The sequence below is a fragment of the Drosophila navojoa genome, chromosome 3 (assembly GCF_054131105.1).
Source record: "Drosophila navojoa isolate 15081-1374.11 chromosome 3, UAZ_NAV_1.0, whole genome shotgun sequence".
Taxonomy (NCBI): Eukaryota; Metazoa; Arthropoda; class Insecta; order Diptera; family Drosophilidae; genus Drosophila; species Drosophila navojoa.
In genome coordinates this window covers 29,908,162-29,927,931 of record NC_142891.1, presented here as the reverse complement: position 1 = coordinate 29,927,931, position 19,770 = coordinate 29,908,162, and the positions used below count along the sequence as shown (strand labels likewise).

The 19,770-nt window shown below is 38.0% G+C and overlaps 1 protein-coding gene and 1 long non-coding RNA gene across 4 annotated transcripts in view; both read right to left on the bottom strand.

Moving 5' to 3' along the window:
- Positions 1–19,770, bottom strand: part of LOC149091982 (uncharacterized) — a 202,016-nt gene that overhangs the window by 7,586 nt on the left and 174,660 nt on the right. The gene's annotated exons all lie outside the window — the stretch shown is intronic.
- mthl15 (methuselah-like 15) overlaps positions 16,105–19,770 on the bottom strand; it is a 141,650-nt gene continuing 137,984 nt past the window's right edge. Inside the window, exons 5-7 of one of the 3 annotated variants that reach the window (XM_089257657.1) lie at positions 18,057–18,235; positions 17,605–17,991; positions 16,105–16,353 (exon numbers count right to left, since the gene is read on the bottom strand). In XM_089257657.1, the coding sequence (XP_089113783.1) occupies positions 16,214–16,353; positions 17,605–17,991; positions 18,057–18,235 (706 nt within the window). In that variant the 3' untranslated portion in view covers positions 16,105–16,213. Of the gene's footprint in view, positions 16,354–17,604; positions 17,992–18,056; positions 18,236–19,770 lie in introns of those variants that run through there. The other 2 variants (XM_089257658.1, XR_016196429.1) reach the window with 2 other exon arrangements.

Below are 19,770 nucleotides of genomic sequence, written 5' to 3'. Positions count from 1 at the left end.
AAAACATACTTCAAATGAAATTCATTCGAATTAAATTCAGTTCAATAAATTAGCGATACACTTAAAAAATAGTGACTGGCAATTTTAGCACGCGTCTAATACTATGCGGTCTTCAGTTAAATGTATGAGAATGGATGAAGCATAAGAAGGAATGTGTATTTCACAGTACGTACTCATTTTGTTGTTGTTGTGAATAAAGTATGCTACTAATAGAGACCACAACAGTTTGGAAAGTGAGTTTACATCTGTGCTAAAATCTAACAGCATACCTGTTTCTTACAATGAAAACCCAGTCCACTGTGGGTTCTTTAAAAATTGTAGTTGACGGCTCACGAGCTCACAAAATTACCGTCAAGCTTTCGTCGACTTTGTAGATTTTCTCAATAAATATTTAGAAACAAATAACATTTCGATACTGGCTTACTTACAAAAAACATTAATTTTGTTATTATTTTTACCAAATTTTAGGCTTTACTAATCACACAGGCTTTACCTAAGTGCTCAGTCATTAAAAATAATCATCTGAATTATATTTGCTTGGATAATACAATTATTTGATTGGATTAAAAAAATTTCTATTTCGTCTGTAATTTAATTGAAGAATAAAGAATAAGCAAGAAATTGATTTTTAAGCTCTCGTCTCCAATCAATTTTTGTTTATCTTGATTCGTCCAAGGAGGCAACTTTGCGCAAGTAAACATTAATCCAACATTTAGAAAATTTAACTTGTATCTATGTATGCTTAAAACAAAGTACAAAAGCTATACAATATATTCCTGATCAGCCTGATAGCTAGTCGATTGAGACCTGCCCATCAGTCTATCCCTTCGTCTGTGTGTATGTGTGTCTCCTCTGTATATCAAACGCAGATCAAATTTTAAAAAAATTGTTTACACATATGTATATATAATTTAATTTACACAGAGTACCGGGAAGAATTCGATACTTCATTAGACGAGAGTATACAAATACACGAAGACACGGCAAGAAAATAATTAAACCAAACATATTTTATATTTTTATACTGATTACCGAAGTGAATTAGTATATTGGTTTTGTGCAATGTCCGTCTTGCTGTGCGTCCGTCTGTCCGTATGAACGCAGTTCATTTCGCCGCTATTGAAGCTAGAGACTTGAAATTTGGAACACATACTCGTGTGTAACTCCGATTTATAAAGTGTTAAAATTTTCCCGATCCGCCCACTAGGGGCGTGGCAAATCGGAAAATGCATTTTCCGATATACCAGAAATCATGTTAGTCGATTGTTAAACAAAAGATCCTTCTATGCTAAATGTTTCCCATGCTCTCTCTCTCTCTCAATGCTCTCTCAAATGTGTACATGTGTGTATGCATGTGAGCACAAGCAGCAGCTCTGAGCTGCCAGCTCGCGAAAATTGAAATTTCTTCGCAGCAAGAACTCATGCCTTCCCTTCTGTGTGAAGAGTATACCGAACTTATCAAACCGTTTGCCAAGCTCGTACAAAATATGTATATGTGTTTTCGATATTATTTGTGGAAAGGGTATGAAAGCTCATAGTGAAAATGCTTTCGCGACGAGCCTGCACACACACACACTCCCTTGCTACATGTACTATGAGCGTTTGTGTGCCTGTGTGCGAAGCTCTTACTGCCAGTAGCAATTTTAAATCCCAGCATTTGCATTTGGTTGATCTTGTGAAGTGCTCACAAGCATACATATGTATGTATGTACATATGTATATGTGTATATACATTTAATTGTGTGTGTATGAATGGGATCTGAATCGAACAATTATGGGATATCACTTATAGAAGCATTTGTATGCCAATGTGCCTTTATATGTGCGTTTGTGTGTGTGCATGTGTGTAAGCATGGGACGTGAACATTGGCTGCCTACCTCAACTAAGAATTGTCTGAATGATTTTGGGTTCGAATTGCAGAGGCGCGCTTATGTATATTTAGGTAGCTGATTATCTATAGTGACAAGTGCACTTGCCAATACTTTTGTTCACTATGACCGGCGAGTAACTTATACATATGTATATACACAAGATCAACCAAATGCAAATGCTGGGAATGCCTTCATACCTTTTCCACAAATTATATCGAAAACACATATACATATTTTGTACGAGCTTGGCAAACGGTTTGATAAGTTCGGTATACTCTTCACACAGAAGGTAAGGCATGGGTTCTTGCTGCGAAGAAATTTCAATTTTCGCGAGCTGGCAGCTCAGAGCTGCTGCTTGTGCTCACATGCATACACACATATACACATTTGAGAGAGCATCGAGAGAGAGAGAGAGAGAGAGAGCATGGGAAACATTTAGCATAGAAGTATCTTTTGTTTAACAATCGACCATCTCGGTCGAGCGCATGAAGAGAAATGATTTTGTGTTCCCATATTTTCGTAGCACAAGCCTAATAAGTGAGGAGCCGAGCAAATACGAACGGTCTGGGAACCAATGCTCGAAAATAAGTGTGCAAAACGCTTTGCACTACGTGTCCGGTCTATGTATGTGTTTTCTGGTTAGTGTTACAAGTTTATCATTTTTTCGATAATTCATCCGATAGCCTTCTATCGAGAATAATCGAAAAATCGATTTTGTTTTTTAAGCCTAATTTGAATACTTTTAGACCTGGAGACTTCAGATTTACTGTGTATATACATATAATAAATATAAAGATTTTGTAATTTACATATTTTGATACCACGCCCCCTCCGCTTCAAAATTGTAAAAACATATTTTAAGATCTAGAGACTTATGCTTTGGAATGTACACACATATTTTAATTGCGATCTGAAAGTTTCATTAGGATTGTGTGTATGCAAATGAAATTATTCAACAAATATATTCTCATACTATCGCCCACACTGCAGCACAGCCCAAGCGCAGTCGCTGCTTACTGTGCAGTTAGCAAAGCACGTGCTTATAAGTAAGTGTGGATGCATATGTATGTGTGCATAAAAGAAATGCAGAATGATTAGAATATTAGCTTGGAGGGTTCAGGGTATCTCCTAGTCGAGCAGTCTCGACTGGAGCTTTCTTACTTGCTTGCATACTTTTCTTATTTTATTTTATTTATTATGCGCGATTGAAGCTAGAGACTTGACATTTGGAACATATACTCTTATATATCTTCGATTGAAAAATGTTAAGATTTCCCCGATCCGCCCACTAGGGCCGTGGCAAATCGGAAAATGAATTTTCCGATATACCAGAAATCATATTAGTTGATGAGCTAGAAGTCTGAAATTCGGAATGTATATCCACGACAACCACCCAAGATTAAAAGCGGATATATCTACCGGATAAAACTGTATCTCCCAGAGATATACACAAAAGTGCACAGATGTTAAGTGAAGTGTCCTTTTTTTAGAGCGTTGACTCATCGCCCAGGCCCACGTTACTTTTACATATGTCTGTATATTAGCTGCTGCATTGGTCGATGCAACTAAGGGGTGACATATTCATTACTTGATTTCGTATAACGCGCAGGCTATCGAGTATTGTCTTCATGCTTGAATATTCTGCCAGGGGCTCAAATGAAATATTGTTTGATAACTCGCAGATCATCAAGTTTTAGCATGTTATAACAATTATTAAACAATGCAATTCCCATAGTAAGCCCACTGCAGATTATGGCTGTTTATGCTCGAAGAGTTTATGAAATGTCTTGGTGGAGCAGTCTTGGCTAGAGTTTTCTTACTTGTTTAGTTTAATGGTATGTATTAGATTGGATTTTAGTGGATTGGTATAGTATGCTATATACTAACTAAATGAGTCCTTCTGAAAAATATCAAAATCAAATATATTTACATTGCTCTGTCTTTACAGTCCGACTATCTGGCTCTCTAAGAATGGTCTGTTCGTATGTTAAATATTGGTACTTACGACATGGTTAAATCACACACTATGAATGACGCGCTCTAAAATTGTATAAAAATCGGAAGCTAATTAATCTAAAAGTGTAATTTCTTGCAAGTCTTATAGTTATACATACATATGTACATATGTAGTTTATATTCAATATTGAATATGTACACACATTTGTATGTATGTATATGTATATACGAATAATTTACCAACAATTTGATTTTTTTTTTCTTTTTTTTTTTTAGTTTGTTAATAAACGAAATTCTTTATACAAACTAATAATAATGTTTTTAAAATTACCGATTGGTATTTGCACTTAAAAAAAGTTCAATCTTTAACTTCTCTTTTCTTTGTAAATCTTGAAATTCTGTAATGTAAAAATACAATAATTATTGTAAAAAACATGTCAAAAATCATTCCGAACCGTATTGAATATTTATGAAATTGACCAGCAAGTGAGCTGCTATCAGTAGTATGACTCGATGTGTGTGCGTGACCGGGGCTAGGCATCAAAATTAGCTTAGTTTTCGATTAAGAAATATTCGTGCCCTAAGGTCAGTTCGTCGTTCGGCAGTATTAACCCGTTGAAACCTATAATTTATTTTCGAATATGAAAACTAGTATTATCAAGAAATTTAAAAAGAAATTTCTTCTGCTGAAATGGCGATTAAAATAGGTAAAAACAGAAATCAAATATAAAAATTAATGTGTTTAAAAATACAATTTTAACGAGATGATCTAATCGCTCTCACCCCATTTTTATACCCTGAACCCATTGAAAATGGGAAATCAGGGTATAATGGTTTTGTTAAAATGTATGTAACAGGCAGAAGGAGGCGTGGCAGACCCCACAAAGTATATATATTCTTGATCAGGGCGACGAGCTGAGTCGATTTAGCCCTGTCCGTCTGTCTGTCCGTCCGTCCGTCCGTCCGTCCGTCCGTATGTTTGAACGCGTCGATTTCAGAAGATACAAGAGCTAGAGACCTCAACTTTTTTTTAAAATGTCCGTAAATACAGCGCGGATATCGAGTTTATCACTAAAAAACGATAACTCATTCCGATACTTTTTTATCGATAAAAAACCTTATTGAAGATCACTTAAATAATTATATCTCCTACATCTTTCAAGCTAGAGTCTCCAAATTTAAAATGTATATTAAGATGAATTTTATACAATTTCGGTTTTTGTTAAAATTTACCCCCCGCCCTTAAATCCACCCCCTCACCCTCATCTTTGTAAAAGTCGTATATCAAATACTAGAGACTTGTGCTTCGGTATACACATACATTTAAACATCATGATTACGTTCTGAAAGTTTCATTACGATCGTACGTCTAGAAATTAAATTATTCAACAAATAAGTTCTCATAATATCGCCAACACTGCAGCGCAACCCAAGCGCAATAGGTTATAAATTTATATATCCTACATTTTTAGAGCTATAGTCTCCAAATTTTAAAAATATATTCCAATGCATTTTATACAATTTCGGTTTTTGTTATATTTTGGATACCGGCTCCAAATTCAGAATCCCCAGTGAAGGTCAGATTCTAGTATAGCTAATTGTGAATGATTTGACATGTTTTTTTTTTTAAATGCTAAATATTCAATAGAATATGTAGATCATATGCTGAAAGTTTCATTAAATTCGGTTTAGTCAATCGACTTTAAAAAATAACAAAATGTTTGGCCAATTAACAAACGCACGTGCTGCAGCAACAGCAGTTTTCCAATACGTGTGCACACATACATTCAAACATCTTCCAGCACATTCTTAGAATCACATCAGCAGTTAGTTTCGTTTAGTTCTGCTAGATGGCGTTGCATCAGTGAATCTATTTCAGTTTTGACATTGTGAATAAGAGCAGAGGAGTGGCGTCATGGTAGAGGGCGCGGCGCTTGATCGCGAGGTCTTTGGTTCAAATCCTGCTGGGCGTATTGTAGTTTTCTTTTAATTGCTTCAAAATTTTTATATATTTGATTAAATTTCTCTTATATTTTTTCAAAAATCGAAATTGAAATTTTAGTCATACTATATGTACGTTTTTATTATTGCACATTCTTAAAGTCACATCAGCAGTTAGTTTGACTTAGATTTGGTAGATGGCGCTGTAGCAGTGAATCTATTTCAGTTTTGACATTGAAAATTAGAACAGAAGGGTGGCGTCAAGGTAGAAAGCGCTGCGCTTGATCACGAGGACTCGGGTTCAAACCCAGAGCGTGTCGTAATTCTTTTTTTTAATTGTTTCAAAATTTTTATATATTTAATTAAATGAGTTTTCTATTTCATTTATATAAATAAATAAATACATCGAAATTGAAATTTGAACCATACTAAATGTGCTTTTCTATTAGTTTGGTTCAGGGTAGTATCTAGTCGAGCGCTCTCGACTAGAGTTTTCTTACTTGTTTTTTTTTAAATTTAATTTATAATATAAATTATTATATCGTCGCATTCTTGCAAAATGATCTTATGTCGAAAAATGTAACTTTACATGAGAAACATTTTTGTAGTTTTGTAATTACATGTTAGTATACAAACGCTCAAAATGAAATTGATTTTTTTTCCGAAACTATAGCGAATTCAGTTCTTATCTTTTGCAAATATGTGAGACAAACTTTTTCTAACCGATCTACATTAAAATCCCAATTAGCCATCACCAAAGCACAGGTTTCTAGTCTACGTTTTTTACAAATTTGTGGCGAAGGGGTGGATATAGCGGTGGAGGGTAAATATCAACACAAATCGAAATTATATAAAATACACACAAATCAACATATAATTAGAAAGCTCTAGCTCTAAAGGTGTAGGAGATATAATCACTAACCAGAGAGCACATAGACCGGACACGTAGTGTAAAGTGTTTTGCACACTTATTTTCGAGGGTAATCTCCCAGTCAACTTCGTATTTGCTCGGCTCATCACTTTTAGGGGTCGGACTACAAAAATATGCGAGAGCACAATCATTTCGCTTTATGCGCTCGACCGAGATGGTCGATGGTTGAAAGATGAAAAGATCCCTCTGCGCTCAATGTTTCCCTTGCTCTCTCTCTCTCTCTCTCTCGATGCTCTTTGCTCTCTCAAATGTGTATATGTGTGTATGCATGTGAGCACAAGCAGCAGCTCTGAGCTGCCAGCTCGCGAAAATTGAAATTTCTTCGCAGCAAGAACCCATGCCTTCCCTTCTGTGTGAAGAGTATACCGAACTTATCAAACCGTTTGCCAAGCTCGTACAAAATATGTATATGTGTTTTCGATTTTATTTGTGGAAAGGGTATGAAAGCGTTGGTGCTCATAGTGAAAATGCTTTCGCGACGAGCGTGCACGCACACACTCTCCCTTGCTACATGTACTATGAGCATTTGTGTGCTTGTGTGCGAAGCTCTTGCTGCCTGTAGCAATTTTAAATCCCAGCATTTGCATTTGGTCGATCTTGTGAAGTGCTCACATACATACATACGTACATATGTATGTACATATATACATTTGATTGTGTGTACGCATGGGCTGCGATGCTTACAATTATGGGAGATCACTTGTAGAAGCATTTCTATGCCTATGTGATTTCATATGTGCGTGTGTGTATGGGCATGTGTGCTTGGGAGATGAACATTGGCGTGTGCCTGCCTCAACTTAGAATGATGTGAACGATTTTGGGCTTTTGTAGCTTTATTGACTAGCTAAAGCGACAAGTGCATGTGTGTAGTATATTGACTGGCGAGTAACTCGCGCTTATATCTAAGCACCTGATTTCATTTCAATGAATGCATTTTTTAAAAATATGTAATACCTGATTAAGTTCATTAAGCTAATGGAATGCAATCCCTTGCACCTGTTATTATATATACATGCATGCAAGTAAAAAAAACTTATACGCTGTATTGACAAGTGCATATCAAGTATTAAAAAAAAAAAATGCAATGTCGATAAAATCATATTGTACACTAAAACTGTGCAAGACGAGACTTTTAAGTCCAAGTACTTTTTGAAAAATCAGAGACAGCTGAGAAGTTTGTAAATTATTTAGTTTTTTGGTGTAATGCACCATTGGCCTAATTTTTATACCCTGAAACCATTGAAAATGGGAAATTTAGGATATAATGGTTTTGTGAGAAAGTATGTAACGGACAGAAGGAATCATCACAGACTCCATAAAGTATATATATTCTTGATCAGGATGACTAGCTGAGTCGATATAGCCCTGTCCGTCTGTCTGTCCGTCCGTCTGTATGTCTGTATGAGTGCGTTGATCTCAGAAGATGCAAAAGCTAGAGGGCTGAAATTTGGCATGCATACTTGTTTAAACCATACGCAGTACAAGTTTGCTTTAATTTTTCGATACATCATCCGATGACTTTTTTATCGAGAATAGTCGACTAATATATTTTGTTTTTCAGCTTAATTTGAACACTGTTAGACCAGAAGAATTCAGATTTACTGTGTATATACATATGATGAATACAAACATTTTGTAATTTACAGATTTTGTATATCACGCCCCCTTCGCCCCCAATTTGTAAAAAACGCATTTCCAATGCTAGAGACTTGTGCTTCAGTATACACATACATACATTAAAACATGATTATGTTCTGAAAGTTTCATAAGGATTGTATGTCTAGAAATTAAATTATTCAACATCAAAGTTCTCATAATATTACCTACATTGCAGGCCAAGCGCAGCCGCTGTGTATGTGTGCCTGTGTTTTTTTTTTTTTTTTTTTTTATATTTAACAACTTTTTGCAATATGAGTTTAAGTGTGTTTAGGTGGCTAAGCGTAGCGCACGATGCTTGCGGGACGGCCGTAAAGCATTGCTGTGCTAGCACTTTGCACTCCCTTAGCTTGGGACAGCTCGTCTTCGCTCAATTCTGTGTGGCCGCGAAGGTGCTTATAAGTTTCCAAGCTGCCTCCGATTCCAACATCACGTTGACCATGTTGTCCGCTCTAATGGAACGGCCAAATGCTTCTTCCAGACAACGCCTCTCCTCTAGGAAGCGTCCACATTCGAATAAGACGTGCTTCGCGTCCTCCACCAGACCTCCTCCGCACCGAGAGCATTCGTCGGTTTCATCGAGGCCAAAGCGCTTCAAATAGCTCCGAAAGCATCCATGTCCCGATAGAATCTGTGAGCGATAAAAATTAACTTCGCGGTCTTTGCGGGCTATCCATGGCTCAAGCTCAGGGATAAGAGCATGTATCCACCGCCCTTTAGTTGAGCTGTTCCAATTTCTTTGCCATCGTGTTCGCTCTAATATCATTGCGTCGTATAGGCTCGTGTGCACTCCGTTCCACGGCCTTGGCGACTAAGTCCTCCAGAGGCACCATGCTGGCTATGACAAGCGCCACGTCGTCAGAGACTGTTCTGAATGCGCAGCAAGTTATGCTGTAGCTCGGCGTTGCAATCGCCGTTGCCCATATTGGCGTAGCATAGAGGATGACGGACCTTATGACGCTCATTAGAAGGAGACGTCGTTGCTGTTTTGGTCCCCGCGTGTTAAGCATAATTCTTGAGAGTATCAGCTGCCTTTTTATGCACACGTTCAAAGTGCTCGCGGAAAGTTAATATTGTGTCTATCATGACACCAAGATACTTTATCGTCCTCTTTGACGCAATGGTGACGCTGCCGATCTTTATATTGTCAGTTTCCACTCTTTTGCGACTGCTGACTAGGACAACTTCAGTTTTGTGTGCCGCTAGCTCGAGCCCAGCTCCAGTCAACCAGCTTCGTATGCGATTGATACTTTAGCTGCACATATCCTCTGTATCTTTGAGATCCTTTCCTATGGCTACGACAGCTACATCATCAGCAAAGCCAATGGTGTGCGCACCTGTTGGTAGTTCCAAGCGCAGTACGCCGTCGTACATGATATTCCAGAGGAGAGGCTCCAGCACTGAGCCTTGGGGTACTCCAGCTGACACTGTATGAGTTTGGCGACCCTCACTCGTGTTGTATACCAGTGTTCTTTCTCCGAAGTAGCTCTTTATTATCTCTTTAAGATATTTAGGGATATTATATTGTGATAGCGCATCCAGTATATGGTGTCTAAGAGGCAGATTGGTCTATACGACGATGGCTCTTCTAGTGGTTTGCCAGCCTTGTGTAGCAATACCAGGCTCTGCGTTTTCCATTTTGCAGGGAACGTCTCTTGAATAATACATTTATTGTATAACTCGGCAAATGTACTGGGGTGCAAGGCGAGGGCTAGCTTTAGCGCACGATTGGGGATCCCGTCCGGCCCTGGAGCTGTGTTAGTTCTAAGACCTCTGAGAGCTACTGTCTGGTAACCTAATTGTTTCTCAACAAACGTAGACCTACCGCTTCTTCTCGCCTGGATGCATTTGCGTCGAATGTCACCTATTTGAACTGTTTGCGACGTAACATGCTCGTATTGCTGGCACTCTGAATTTGGGCTACTATTTGGCATGCTCTGGCTTCAGCATTGCCTATTGTGCCCAGAGACTGAATAGCTTCAGAAAAGACCGCGGGGTCAAAAGTATCCAGCCGATACGATTCTCTCCACAAGGTTGAAGGATCGAAGCTCTAAATTACCCAGTAGAATTTTATAATTTATTGGATTTGCCATTAAACAACTATATGTGGCATGTTCTTGCGTCGGGAAAAAATCCAGTTTGTTGCTAGCTAAAGATGGCCTAACAAAGAATATTGAACATTGAGTCCATTGCGCTGAGAGATTAATTTGTATTTTCATACCCTGAACCCATTGAAAATGGGAAATCCGGGTATAATGGTTTTGTCAAAATGTCTATAACAGGCATAAGGAGGCATAACAGACTCCACAAAGTATATATATATTCTTGATCAGGGCGACGAACTGAGTCAATTTTGCCCTGTGTGCGTGTCTGTCTGTCCGTATGCTTGAACGCGTCGTTTTCAGAAGATAAACGAGTTCATCACTATAAATCGAGAACTCATCTAATTATTTCGTTATCGATGAAAAAAAAACCTTATGGAAAATCACTTATTGTTCAAACATGAACATACATAATAATAAAAATAGAGACAATACTCGATAACCTGCGCGTTATCCGACACAAAGTAATAAATATGTCACCATTTAGTTGCAGCGATCAATGCAGCGACCAATATGTAAATGTAACCTGAGCCTGGGCCCAGCGATCTAAAACAGGAACACTTGAGTAAACATCTGAGCACTTGTTTCTATGAGAAAATGCACCCTTCCAGTGACTGGAAGTAGTTTTAAGAGTCTCTGTTAGGTATATAAGAACTAGGATTTTAAGCAATAAACAGTTCAGTTTCAATCTTGAATTCGGCAAATGTGGAGTTGTTTCATTTAACGCTTCATTTTTTCATTTTTTTAAATAAATAAGAAAAAATGCTGTCAGAAAAAGTTATAAAGCTTTTGAAAATGCAATCGGACTTAGTGTCCAGATTGAAAAAATTGAAACATAAAAAAAATATATATATATTCGATAACCTGCGCGGTATCAAACTAAAATAAAAAAAAAAAAATATATATATATTTTTGGCCCCTCTGGCAGAATGTTGAAAACATATCAATACTGGATGACCTGCGGGTCATCGAACAAAAAATAAAATTTTTTACACACACAACATTTTTGAGCCCCTGGCAGAATGTTCAAACATGAACATACATAATAATAACAAGGAAGAAGACTCTAGTCGAGACTCCTCGACTAGGAGATACCCTGAACCCTCCAAGCTGATATGCTTATCATTCTGCACTTCTTTTATGCACTCACACATACATACACATACATCCACCCTCGCTGCAGTGTGGGCAATAGTATGAGAATTTACTTAGTGAATATCTTCTTTTGTAAACATACGATCTTAATGAAATTTTCAGGGCGTAATTAAATGGCGTAATACATTCCAAAGCACAGTACTTGAAATACGTTTTTTACAAATTGGGGGCGAAGGGGCGTGGTATCCAAAATCTGTTGATTACAAAATGTTTGTTTTCATCATATGTATATACACAATAAAACTCATGTCTCCACGTCTAATAGTACTCCGATGGTGCTCAAAAACCAAAAACAATTTTTCGATTATTCTCGATAAAAAAGTTTTCGGATGAGTTATCGAAAAAATTAAGCAAACTTGTGCTGCGTATGGTATGCACGAGTATACACACAAAATTCTCTAGCTCTTATATCTTCTGAGATCTCGGCGTTCATACGGACAGACGGACGGACAGACGGACTGGGCTATATCGACTCAGTTCGTCGTGCTGATCAAGAATATATATACTTTATGGGGTCTGCGATGATTCCTTCTGCCTGTTACGTACTTTTACACAAAAACATTATACCCTGATTTTCCATTTTCAGTGGGTTCAGGGTATAAAAATAGAGACAATACTCGATAACCTGCTCGTTATCCGACACAAAGTAATAAGTATGTCACCCTTTAGTTGCAGCGACCAATATGTAAATGTAACGTGAGCCTGGGCCCAGCGATCTAAAAAGGGACACTTGGGTAAACATCTGTGCACTTGTTTCTAAGAGAAAATGCACCTGAACAAATACACTTGACTATGATGGTGTTTAGTTTCGTATTGATCTTTATTCTTCTGAGGCTGGGTTTATATACCCAGACTCATGCATAATTTCAACCCTTAAATCTAATGTATCTATTGCTGAGTGTGTAAGGCTCAGCATTGGGCTATTACATATTCATATCTTATCGCTGAGTGTGTAAGACTCCGCGTTGGTCTATTAGGTATTCTTATCCTATCGCTGAGTTTGTAAGGCTCAGCGCTCGTCTCCTTCGTAATCTGACTCTGGGGTTGCAAGGGTTGGTCTTCATTTGTATATTTATGCAGTCCGTACATGTGGCCCTTATCGCTATCACAGCGCACTACCTGCTAGTCGCTGATCATCGTATATTCATATGTTCATGCCTGAACATTCTGCGGGGGGCCAAGTGTGTGACTTCCGGAATTGCTGTCTGTGGAAATCTCAATAATATACAGGACAAATACAAATTTGATAATTGTTAATATTCTTGACGAAATGATCACCAATCCAATCCTTAGGTTCGTGCCTGAACATTCTGCGGGGCCCAGAGAGTGTGACATCCAGATAAACCGAGTGTGCCACCAGTACCTTGGACTTTTGCTTAGGTGGCTTAGCCTCTTTGAAGAACTTCCGCGGCTTTCAGGTGTCATCATTTGTTGGATTAGTATAGCTGAGTGCATCTGTTGAGGAAGTTGTCAATCGTTTCATTGTTGCCGAAGCCAAAGCCTCCAAATGGTAGATATCCTTCGTTTGATCCTGATGCTTTAGAACAGATATTGATTCGCTTGTAGTGGTTATGGTTGTTTCCTTTAAAATGTTGCTGCTACTTCCAATTGAATCCCTTTCCGATGTAATTGTACTTGCAGTTTTAGTCTCCATAGTTGGTAGCGCTGCTGTGGTCATCACTGGAGAGTTTGAGTCGGTATTGTCGCTGTTCTCTTCAGCTGCACATCCAGCCGCTGGTGCAGTCTCCGAAGAAGTTTGCTCTTTCGTCGTGCTGTCAACTGTGGAAATATCATCAATTGGTCGAACTTCCGATTGGGTATCTGTTGATGTATCTTCAGTGATACTCAACGTCGATGTCGAAGTTGTGGCAGAAATTCCATTCTCGTCCTCATCTTCTATGCCCTCCGAATCCAATATCGGAGTTAGTGGAGCCCAGATCTTTTTTATTGGTCTCTTGTCTTCACCCAGCTTTGTTTTTGTTGTTACTACTTGAACTTTATTTTCTTGTTCTGTAGATTCAGTTATATTTCTTCCCATGTGTGGGCTTGCCGGCGGGTTGAAATCCCACTTTTTGAACACAATGGCATCCAAAGCTGCCTGAGATCTCGGTCTCGGTCGCTTTGGAGTGTCTTCCTTTATGTTTTGCAGCCTTTTAGACACTGTGTACACTTTGACTTCCAGTGCGTCTATGCCATCGATTTCATGGACACGCTTATCATATTTAACCTCCAAATCGGTAAGCGTTGACTGGACTTTAATCCAGAGGAACTCTAGCGTTTCTTTGCTGTCTAGAGCATCCTCCTGGTTGCTGAGCTCAATGTTGGCCTGCACTTCTTCAATGTGCAGCCATACTCTTTGAACTCTTTTGTCCAAAAGGTTAAACAACTTCACCATTGGGCTCGACCAACCGAATAAAAACATATGCTTTGATGTTTCCGGTCTCGTTTCCCAGCTATAAAGTTGGTCTGTGTCTATGGCGTGATCGGTAACTTTGGTCCTGATTTCTGCCATTATGTCATCAAATATTTCTCGTTAAATATTGATGGTTGACGACACAGTTGTTTGTTTATTGTAGATCCATTGGCTTTTCCCGTTGGAGGTTTTTTTGTTTCGATAACTAGGCTGATCTTGCTGTGCCCCGACTCACAGCTTGGGTTGGTAAGCCAATGCACAAATCTACAATTATTTAGAACTTAACTTTGTACTAAACACAAACACTTTTCCTTGTGGACTACATCAAAGTATTAAAATACTTCATCCGGCTCGAAGGACCATGAACGAATACACTTGACTATGATGGTGTTTAGTTTCGTATTGATCTTTATTCTTCTGAGCCCGGGCTTATATACCCAGACTCATGCATAATTTCAACCCTTAAATCTAATGTATCTATTGCTGAGTGTGTAAGGCTCAGCATTGGGCTATTACACATTCATATCTTATCGCTGAGTGTGTAAGACTCCGCGTTGGTCTATTAGCTATTCTTATCCTATCGCTGAGTTTGTAAGGCTCAGCGCTCGTCTCCTTCGTAATCTGACTCTGGGGTTGCAAGGGTTGGTCTTCATTTGTCTATTTATGCATTTCACAGCGCACTACCTGCTAGTCGCTGAGTGCGTCGGAGGCATGTATACGATCATCGTATATTCATATATTCTTGCCTGAACAGCACCCTTCCAGTGACAGGAAGTAGTTTTAAGAGTCTCTGTTAGGTATATAAGAACTAGGATTTTAAGCAATAAACAGTTCAGTTTCAATCTTGAATTCGGTAAATGTGGAGTTGTTTCATTTAACGCTCTAACAGCTATAAAATTATATCTCCTACATCTTTAAAGCTAGAGTCTCCTAATTTAAAACATAAATTGCATTTTATACAGTTTCGATTTTTGTTCAAATTTTCCCCCACCCCTAAATCCATCCCTCACCATCATATATGTAAAAAATGTATTTCAAGATCTAGACTCTTGTGCTTCGATATTTACATAAATACATACATCGTACGTCTAGAAATTAAATTATCCAACAAATAAATTCTCATAACATTGCCAACACTGCAGCGCAGTCCAAGCACAGTCGCTGCTTACTGCGCAGTTAGCAGAGCGCGTTCTAATACGTGCGTGCGTATGTATGTGTGCCTAAAATAAGTGCAGAGAGAGTAGAATATCAGATTGGAGGGCTCAGGGTATATCCTAGTCGAGCAGTCTTGACTGGAGTCTTCTTACTTCTGTTCAATATCATTATTAATGGGCATAAAGAAAGCATACTTCGGTTGTATAATATTCCCTCGAAATAAGTTCTGCTGTATTTCGGGCTGACCTTTTAAGACCAAAAAGCTTTGGTAATTTTTTCATTTTTGGGGCGTAAGCATCAAAATTTTGCAACAAGGTTACCGTTAGATCGTTCTATGATCTGTCCAAAAATGAAGTGTATACACTTGGTAGGGGCGTGGCAAATCGAAATAATGAGTTTCCTACAGTATTAGAACTTAACTTGTTAAGTTGACTTCCCAAGTCCAACGAGCTATGATGGATTTATCTCAAAGGGGGCGTGGCAAACCACAAAAGTTTATATCTCCTAAAGTATAGAAGCTAGGAGCTATCGATTCCCTAAAAAATATTGTTACGCCTTTTTAGGGGCGTGGCATATCAAAAAATACCCTGTAATTTTCACATCTTCAGAGCGTTATCATCCAAATTTTGCAGCTAGGTTACGGTTAGCTTGTTCCATGAGCTGGCCAAAAATGTCTACGCCCAGTAGGGGCGTGGAAAATCGAGAAACACTGAACTTTCTACAGTATTGGAGCTAAACTTGGCTGCTAAATTGCTGATGGGGTATGAAAGAGTATTCCGCAATCAGTAACGCCCGACAGCAACGTTCTTACTTGTTTTATAACTTGCACCACATAAATTATATTACGAAAATTGCATAGAAAAGTATAAAGTTGTTTTCCGAAGCTCAGATATCTTGACTGTTTCAATTTATTATTCAATCAAAAATACAATACATGTACAAAATACTTTCATTTAATTTAATATATAATATATTGAATATAATATGTAGATAAGTATGATTTTACTAAATAAGGTTTATAGCGTTTTGTATCTAGGTCGTTCGTCGTATAAGGGGTTTTTCACCATTAACATCTCCAAGTTTTTGCATAGCCATATTTTGATTTACACACGTTGATTGTGTTATACATGTCGCATTTCGGTTTCCACGACGATCGCTAGTTGACCACAAGCCTAAAAAAAGGAGGTAATGTTTGGAAGTATAGATAAAATAAAGGTTAAATTTTACTGTTACATTATCATACGCTTTTATGAAATGTTATGTTAATATGTTTGTCATGCTGTCCAAAATATTTTAAAACTGCAGGTTGTATTGTACTTGAAATCCGCTTATTGCAAATTTGGGGGTGGGGTGGGTGTTTTGCTTTGAAAGCCTAAAGACTCCAGATCTGAAGATTTGGCCGATATCATGTTATTTCTGGAGAAAAAGAGATATGCCCGTAATATACATGGACCTAGAAAACTTAAGTCTCTAGCTAGTATCATATGGTGTATGTGAGCACTTCACAAGATCGACAAGATCCTCCCCAGAAATTATCATGAATACGCAAACATTTTGCGTGAGCATGGCAAGCCGTTTCAAGAGTACAGGGTAATAATGGGGGGAGACCTATCGGAATATGCATATACCGATTTTCCACGCCTCTCATTAGAAGTGCTCACATACATACATTTGTATGTGTATATGTACATTTGATTGTGTACGCATGCGATGCGATGGTCACAATTATTGAATATCACTTGTAGAAGCATTTGTATGCCTATGTGCCTTTACATGTGCGTGTGTGTATGTGCATGTGTGTATGCATGGGACATTAGCATTGGCGTGTGCCTACCTCAACTTAGAGTTGTGTGAACGATTTTGGGTTTGAATGAAAGAGGCGCGTTTGTATGAACGTGACAAACGCTTTACAAATTTCGGTATACCCTTCACTTAAAAGGACAGAGCTGGGATCGTCGCGAACAAAAATTTCAATTTTTGTGCGCGGCTGAGAGTGAAGATTTCAGCGACCATAGAGAGCGAGAGAGACGGACTGAGAGAGAGAGAGTATAAAAAATGGCTCACAGCTGTGCTTCATACGGAATTGGGACTATTTCGATTGAGTATGCATACCAAATTTCAGATCTCTAGCTCTCATAACTTCTGAGATCTAGGCGTTCATACGGACGGACGGACAGACGGACAGACGCACAGGGCTATATCAACTCAGATCGTCGTGCTGATGAAGAATATATATATACTTTATAGGGTTTGCGATAATTCTTTCTGCCCGCTGCATACTTTTTCACAAAACCATTATACCCTGATTTCCCATTTTCAATGGGTTCAGGGTATAAACAAAATTCTTTGTTTTTTTCTGGGAGCGTAGGGTCTTTGAATAAGTATTCTGCGTATTATTTTATTAATAATATAATTTGTCTTACCTAATTTAAGCGTGATTTCATTCCACACCCGTCTCTTAAAAACGAAGATTATAAAAACAAAGACACCCAGCAAAACATTGAAAGAATCACTAATTGACCAAAAAAAATTTTTTTTATGATCATAAAACAAAATGCTTGCGATTTCTAAAAGCCACGTTATTCCCATTACAAAGCAGAGCTTTGTGTTCATAATAAATCTTGTTTTATCCATAAAAAAACGGCTTCTCAATGTATGTTTCTCAGTATTTGAGCTCTGCATTCTGAATATTTCTCTTTTGACTTTGTTGCAATACTTTAGCGTTAATAGAAAAAACACTAGATTTATGACAAAAAGTACGCCGAGAGGTCCAGAAAAAAATACTAAGCTTGCGTATCCAATTGCATCGTCTGAAATCAATAATATGTACACATTAACAAAATTTTGATATTAATAAGAAATTATTGTAACCTACAGGTAAACCAACATCTTCCATGCCCAAATATGGGTCGGATATTCTCTGCCAATACATCAGATTTGCTTAATGAGGCTGTAATGGATGTCAAAGCTGTTGGCAATCCCCAACCATATAGACAGTACCACAAAAATCGACTTCGCTGCCCTCTCCTTTGTAAATTGGTTGACTCGGTGGATCTGTAATCAAAGATTAAAAAGCTTTAAAATCAGAGATCAATTGCTACATACTCCAAATTAAATATAGGTTTTTTTACTGACTGCGGTATACCCATAAGGCTGCCAATCCATTTTTAGATTTGCCATGCCACCGATAAATATACATATATTACTTTTGTGCATATTAGTTATGCAAGCGTACCCTCAAAAAATGTGACAATTAAGAGGTATTTATAGTCATTGACGAAAGTGAAATGAGTATATTGGTTTTGTGCAATACCCGTCTTGCTGTCCGTCCTCCGTCCGTCTGTCCGTATAGGCGCAATTTTTTTCGGGAAGAAACTTGAAATTTGGAACACATACTTGTGTTTATCTCCGATTTGCCCACTAAAGGCGTGGCAAATCGGAATATGCATTTTTCGATAGACCAGAAATCGTATTAGTTGATGAGCTAGAAAGTTGAAATTTGTTATGTAGATCCGCGTAGACCATCCAAGATCATGAGTTACGCTCATTAGGGGTTTGGCAAATCGGATAAAACTGTATTCCCTAGAGTTTTAAAACTAGAACGTTTAAATAATGCACTTAAGCTAATGTTATGAACCTATAAAGATTCGAATGGGCGTGAATGAGTATAAAAATGCTCACACATGGGGCAAGGGTCTGTAAGTGAATATGTTCCCTTCATTTCGAAAATATATTTTTTATACTCAAGGCAAGAGTTCGGTCGCTCGTCGCTTATATCTAGGAAACTTAATGGTAGTTGCTTGTGTATACATACGTACATATATTTATATATATAAATATGTACATCTGTGAGAGTATGGAGGGAGAGAGATAAATACAATTAAGCCTACTGGAACTTTGTTCAAAAGTCGACCATCCACCTTTAGGGGAATGATGTGCTCAATCGTTTAAGGTGAAAAGATGTCGATTAAAAGTCACCAAACCCGGATTTGGGCAAAGTGTGTGTGAGGATGTATATTGTAAATAACATTACACTCTGCTCACAAAAAGAGAAGGAGTAGACTTGATTGATATATTTCCCTTTCAATTTATAATTAAATATGAAAGACAGCTTCACGATTTTAATTATGAGCAAAATAACAATTTACTTGATTGAATCCAAAGAGGATTCAATTTCTTAGGGCACTTTGTTTGATAAGGAAAACAAAAATCAAATCTATATATTTCAAGATCTAGATAAGGTTTTCGTTTACAATGTAATCTTCTGAGATCCAAGCGTTCACACATGCGGACTGAGAGAAAGGTAAACAAAGTTGCCGACAGTGCCAAATTGGTTCAGGGATGAAACTTTCATATTCTGATTATAACATTGTGAGCTACCCTCGCTACCAGAAAGAGTCAAGGTCCGACGATAGTCGGCCTCTTTCGCTCCTACAGATTCAGCAATGGGTTCGCGTCGCACGAACGACGATCATCGATGATCATTAGCCGAGGTGTCGTTCGGACCCTGGTGATAGTAGTCGACACTTTCACTCATAGAGCAACAACATTACTTCGGCCAATGGGAGGCTGACACCCAATTTGGCAGG